Source organism: Monopterus albus, unplaced genomic scaffold (assembly GCF_001952655.1).
Source record: "Monopterus albus unplaced genomic scaffold, M_albus_1.0 scaffold446.1, whole genome shotgun sequence".
NCBI lineage: Eukaryota > Metazoa > Chordata > Actinopteri > Synbranchiformes > Synbranchidae > Monopterus > Monopterus albus.
The window spans coordinates 1,227-7,818 of record NW_018128326.1 but is presented as its reverse complement, the minus strand read 5'-3'; the positions used below and the strand labels follow the sequence as shown (position 1 = coordinate 7,818).

The 6,592-nt window shown below is 41.7% G+C and overlaps 1 protein-coding gene across 2 annotated transcripts in view; it reads left to right on the top strand.

Annotated features, from left to right (window-relative positions):
• The window catches only part of LOC109952262 (WD repeat-containing protein 26-like), a 28,579-nt gene extending 22,602 nt beyond the window's left edge, over window positions 1-5,977 (top strand). The window contains exons 4-5 of one of the 2 annotated variants that reach the window (XM_020587243.1): window positions 4,960-5,096; window positions 5,687-5,977. In XM_020587243.1, the coding sequence (XP_020442899.1) occupies window positions 4,960-5,096; window positions 5,687-5,870 (321 nt within the window). In that variant the 3' untranslated portion in view covers window positions 5,871-5,977. Of the gene's footprint in view, window positions 1-4,959; window positions 5,123-5,686 lie in introns of both variants that reach the window. The other variant, XM_020587244.1, reaches the window with a different exon arrangement.
• The last annotated feature ends 615 nt before the right edge of the window (window positions 5,978-6,592 follow it).

The window sequence follows — 6,592 nt, the reverse complement described above, 5'->3', positions numbered from 1 at the left end:
ACCTACCAATTAAATATAAAAACCCACTCCTCATTTCTCTAGCTATTGCCAAGAAAACAATCTTTCAAAATTGGAAATCAAAAAATCACTACACATAAACCACTGGACCAACCTTCTGACAGAATACATACATAGAGAAAATGTCATCCACTCACAAGAATAGTTTATCTGCTTTTTATGACACATGAAACCCATTTTTAACACATTTCAACTTGAATCAAATACCTCAGGCTGAGGCCACGCACATTCCCACCAACCTCTAGAAATGTAACAAACTGATTTTTTTAATAGTACTGTTATCATCATTATTATTGGTAAAAAAAATTTTTTTTTTATTTACTTCCGCTCCTTTTCACTTTCTTGCATTTCATAGACTGCATAAGTTGGAAATATCCACACTTCACACACTACAACCTCGTTAAACACTATATCCTTTTGTAATGTCATGTAACTATTGTCTTGTCTCCAATGTTCGCTACTGTTTTGTTAATGTGTTACTTTGTTTCAATAAATAAAAAAAAGGTTAGAATATGGTGGCATATTATGAAATAAGTAATTATAGGAAAAAATATTCTAATATAACCAACATTGAGAGAGAATACAATTATAAATCCTGCCTAGATTCGCCGTCAAGGACGGAGCAACTCTTGGAGCATGGCGACATCGATCCAAGGTGGACCCTGACTCATAACTACCGCTTTCTTTGTCCGGTTGACTCTGACGCTGATCCGCCTTGCCCATGCTGCTGACTTGTGAGACGCTCCTGCCGGCACCACGCTCTAGACAATCTTTGCTGAATGGCTCGTGCAGCTTTGCTTCAGGATGGGCCGGCCCCGCTCCTTCTTGTGCTTTTTAATGCAAGATCCCTCAACAACAAGACGTTCATTCTTAATGCCTTTATCTCTGTGTATGACCTGGACGTGCTCTTTCTCACTGAGACTCGGTTAACACAAAAAGATAATAGTCCGTTCTCTAAGCTCTTTCTGGCTGGACATTCATTTCTTAACACTTCACTCCCCTCTGGCAGAGGGGAGTGTCAGATTATGGATTCCATCGGACTGTTTTTAAATATACCTTTAAATGCCAGTTCTTCTCCGCCAAGAGTTTTTCTAGCTTTGAGCTACAAGTTTTTGTTTTAATGCTGCACTGCCCTATCTTATGTGCAGTGGTATATCGCCCGCCTAAATTTAAGGACTTTGTTAATGAATTTGGCGAATTCATTAACAATTTATCCCTCAGTTTGACTGTCTTCTTATCTGTGGAGATTTTAACATTCATGTCGTGGCTAGAGTGGTGATGCCTACTAAATTAATTCAGACAAACCATCCCAATTTAAAGGATCATTTAATATTACAATTATCCTGAACAGAGTAGCAGTTGAATAGATAATCTGATAGTTAGGGAAACAGAGAACAGATGGAATGGATACAGTATTAAAGAAGAAGATTGTCAGAGTGCCAGTCAGTCTTAATTCAGCGTCCCCCCAGCCGGCTGGGTTCCCCCCAAAAATTATACTCTCCCTGTCACAGTAGCGTTCTCCTCTTCTCCCTTCCCCTGCTCTAACCCAGCTTTTTATCTGCTCGCATTTACACAGCCCTTCATGGCCTGAGCCATGAAGACGCGGTCCCATGCCAGCTACCCTCACACACCTTCTTTCGAGCATTGTCTAGAAATGTCCAGTACATGAACTTCTAGGTCGCATTGACCTAGCGCACATTTCCTTTTTCTAAATCTGAACAGAGCACACGAACAGTTCACATAAGGCTACAGCTACAGTATATCCATTCCCTATCTGAGGAGGAAGTCACTCAGGATGTTGACCCATAGGTTAAACAAGGGGGACCCAGCCCAAGATATTCTTGCCTGCACCAGAAACAGATCAAGCTTCCGTACACACTTAGTTCAGCCTTACATCCTTACACAACTAACACAAATAATATCTTAATATGAACTACATACTGTTCTATTACATATTACCTCTGGAACCTTGTTTATTGTTAACCACTGCCCCTCTGACCAGCTAGCGAATGACTTTAATTCTCTGTTGGACTTTTTCGATCTTACTCAGTCAGTTGTATGCCCCATCCATCAACGTGGGGGCACACTGGACCTTGTCATTTCACAGGGACTGTCTTTGCGCATGGGGCATGTGTCAGATGTGGCTATCTGATCATTTTTTCATCCATTTCGAAGTCCTACCCCCGCTAAATTCATATAGACCCTTGACTCTATGTCAGCGTCGCCGGGTGATCACCTCTACTACAGCCTCTGATTTTGCTGTTGCCTTCCAAGCCTCTGACTTTTATTCCTCAGAAGTCCTGCAGCTTCCTTTATGTCCTGATGCTTTTCTCTCCTCATTTGACTCCACATGCTCCCCGATTATGGATTCGATCGGACTGTTCAGGAACAGGACTTCTAGATACAGACCTGCTCCGTAGTTAAATGGCACCACCCGGGCATTGCGGAGACGCTGCAGGCAGGCGGAACATAGATGGAAGAAGGATGGCCTGCACATCTCTCTGGGCATCTTAAGAGACAGTCTGGTTATCTATCAAAAATCTGTAAAAGATGCCAAAACTAAATACCTTTTTAACATTATTTCAAAAAATAGTCATCATCCTAGAGTTCTTTTTAAGACTATAAAATCTGTTGTTAATCCTGTTGGTTTCCTGTCTAATGAAGGGTCAGTTCAGACTTGTAACGAGTTCAAATGCTACTTTGTTGATAGAATCTGGGCCATTAGACAGAGTATCCCCGTGACGGCTCCTCCCGTACCAACTGGTTCTCCGGTCCAGTATACTCTGGAATCTTTTACTCCAATTTCTCTGTCACAACAAAAAAAAATGTGTGCAACAGTTAAATCCTGCTTACTGCCCTTTAGATCTTGTCCCTGCCAGAATAATCAAGGAGGCAATAGACACTGTCAGTCCCTCTTTGGTTTCATTTGTTAACTGCTCCCTCATGACAGGTAGTGTCCCTTCCGCCCTTAAGCATGCTATAGTGTGACCCCTTCTTAAGAAGCCTAATCTTAACCCCACTCTTTTGTCCATTTTGTCATTCAATTTCTCTTCTACCTTTCTTATCTAAGATTGTGGGGAAAATCGCAGCTACAGTCACATCTGGATTGTCTGAATGTTGTTTTCAATCAGGTTTTAGGGCCCACCACAGTACTGAATCTGCATTAATGAAGGTCCATAACGATATCACTATGGCCCTCGATGCCAAGTGCCCTGTCATTTTAGCTCTCTTAGACCTCTCTGCAGCCTTCGACACCGTCAACCGCGCAGTTCTTCTCTTCCATCTGAACATTACATTGGCCTCAGAGGCGCGATGTTACAGTGGTTTACTCTTTTTTGATAAATGGGTCCTTCTTGGTAGTTATTGACAACTTTTCCTCTGCCTCTGCTCCTCTTTCTTCTGGTGTTCCCCAAGGCTCAATTTTGGCTCCACTACTTTTTTCTTTATACATGTCTCCTCTCGGCTCAATCATATTGAGGCACAACGTCCACTTTCATTTTTATGCAGATGATGTTCAGATCTATTTGCCACTGGTGCAGCGTGATTCGAATGCTCTAACCTCTTTGCACAATTGCTTTGGTGATGTTAAACATTGGCTCAGAACTTTCTTCATCTAAATGAAAGTAAGACAGAATACATTGTTTTTAGCCCCGATTCCTCCGCTATTGTACCTCATCTAGGGCCCTCGGTCCCATCACTTACAGGTACTGTCAAAAACTTAGGAGTGTTGTTTGACAGCGGCCTTAAATTCGGTCAGATCTGTGGTCAAAACCACACCTTCTTTCACCTGAGGTTTTTAACTAAAGTGAAGCCCTTTCTGTCACATGCTGATTTATAAAAAGCCATTCATGCTTTTATTTCTTCGTGACTCGATTACTGTAATGCCCTTTATATCGGAATTAATCAATCTCTTCTTTGGAAGCTACAGCTGGTACAGAATGCTGCTGCTCGTCTTTTCTCAAATACCCCCAAGTATTCCCACATCACTCCTGTTTTTTACTCGCTGCACTGGCTGCCAGTGAAGTCCAGAATTGATTTTAAGGTGTTATTACTTGTATTCAAATCTATTATCGGCCTCACTCCATTATATCTGTCCAATCTGCTGTCCATTTGCACTCGGCTCAGGGCTCTGTGTTCCTCAGAACAGGTGTCCCTGGACGTCCCGCGAACAAAATACAAAAAATGGGGCGATCGTGCATTTGCCGTTTACAGCCCCAGGCTCTGGAACTCTCTAACGCTCGAGTTTTGGTCCATAACAGAGTTATCGCTTTTTAAGTCTAAACTAAAAACTTATCTTTTTAGACAGGCTTTTTGTGGTTAATTTGCTTCAGTGGCATCATGTTGATGTCTTTTACCTCACTGTTTTATATTTATACTGGATATGGAAGCCTAAGTTCTGTGAAGCGCTTTGGGCTCCTACCGAGTTGTAAAGTGCTATACAAATAAAGTATTATTATTATTATTACTTTTATAATAATAATAATATTATGCTAGAATTTCCCTAATGGACAGAGCAAGATGAAAGTGCTGTTAAATATCAACTCAACTCAACTCAACTTTATTTATATAGCGCTTTACCACAGCACAGCTGACCAAAGCACTTAACATATCAAACAAATATATGTCATGTTGACATTGTTTTCCAATAACCGTATTTTCAATTGTGCGTCCACAGCACCACATCAGCTGGATGGATGTGTGTGATGTTGAGAAAGAATAGGTTAACTGTTGGACTAAACATGCCCCAAAAGTACTGAACACAGCTGGTAAAAGCTTCAGATGAGGAAAAAAACACTCCCTCCAGTTGATGATAGAAAACTATTTTGCCGTGATGTCATATGGGTAAATGTTGCAGAAGACAGCCTGTGTGATGATTAATTTTGTTTTAAACTTTTTCTTTATTACATTTTCGACCTTGTCCTTGCCTCGTTTTCTGCACAGCGGATGAAGTTTCTGCTGCTGCAGCAGAAGTATCTGGAGTATCTGGAGGATGGCAACGTCCTGGAGGCTCTGCAGGTTCTCAGAGCTGAGCTCACACCACTCAAGTACAACATAGAGCGTATCCACATCCTGAGCGGGTCAGTGCACCAGCAGACAGGCAGAGGTGTGGTAGGAATCATTTTGGCAGTCTCTCTATTGACTTTGCTGTCACTAAGTTCAACAGCAGTAATTGTAATGTCCACTTTAATTAAAAGGGCCTTTTGAAGATCAGTAGGAAAGAGTACTGAAACTACCAATAGCCTTTGTTACAGAACTTGAACTTGGAAAAAAAAGGCTTTCTCTGTGTCCTTCAGAATTCCATGCTTGTCAGGGTGGAGAATGCTCTGAAACACTTAGACCAACACAGAACAGTGGAACACTAAAAGGCCCAGACAGTGTTCATCCATCACTTTTCCATCTCAGAATTGTTACTCTTCCATTTTGCAACCAAATCAACACAAGACTCCAAGACACGTGCATGTGATGTGTGTCATTACAAGACCCCTTATGTTTTTTTTTTATTTGTTTAATGAAGCACAATCTGCGTAGGCAGCCTTATCTCACACAAATCTCCTGCTGTCTGTGTGTTTATTTACTTATTGTTGGTTTCAGTAAGAATCCCACTGAACACTTCAGTTTTGTTATGGGCTTTTAAGTTTACTTTAAGCATGTTATTATGTGTTTGAAGGTACCTGATGTGCAGTCATGCAGAGGACCTGCGAGCCAAAGCAGAATGGGAAGGCAAAGGCACAGCATCCCGAACAAAGTTGCTGGACAAGCTCCAGAGTGAGTACTGTCTGATTCACACCACAAAATTGTTTTACTCTGCACAGCAGCTATTGCATACTGTGTGTCCGTACACAAACCTGTAAGCATCAACAGCAGTGGGTTGTTCTTCTGTATAGTGTGTGTTGGACAGTTTGCTTTTCTTGCCCACTCTGAAATCCTGCAGCTGCTTTTTAGGCAACATTAGCACAAGGTTCCCTGTCTAGGTGATGTGTAGATACAGTATGATTCGGTTTTTGTTTTATGTACACCTATTGGAAACCTTATGCACACTGAAATCAGATTTTTGCTAATTTTCCAGAACAGATTTTGAAGAGTTATACCTTGACCTGATCTTTGGTATACAACATTATCTTCATAATATATATTATAAAAATCCTTAGGTGACATTCAAGCCTCAGGAGGTTATTTACAATAGACTGTACAGTATGAAACACAGGGTAAAACAGAACACTAGTACTTCAACATTTTCCAGTCCATCCATTATTTATACCACTGAATAGGGTCACGGGGGGCTGGAGCCAATCCCAGCTGACACTGAGGAAGAGGCGGGGTCCACACTGGACAGGTCGCCAGTCTATCACAGGGCTGACATGTAGACATACAACCACACACACTCACATTCACTCTTACTGGCAATTTAGAGTAGCCAGAAACCTAAGCTGCATGTCTTTGGACTGTGGGAGGAATTTGGAGTACATGGAGAGAACCCACACAGGCACAGGGAGACAATGCAAACTTGTTCCCAGAACCTTCTTACTGTGAAGACACAGTGCTAACCACCGCGCCACTGTGTTGCAACATTTTC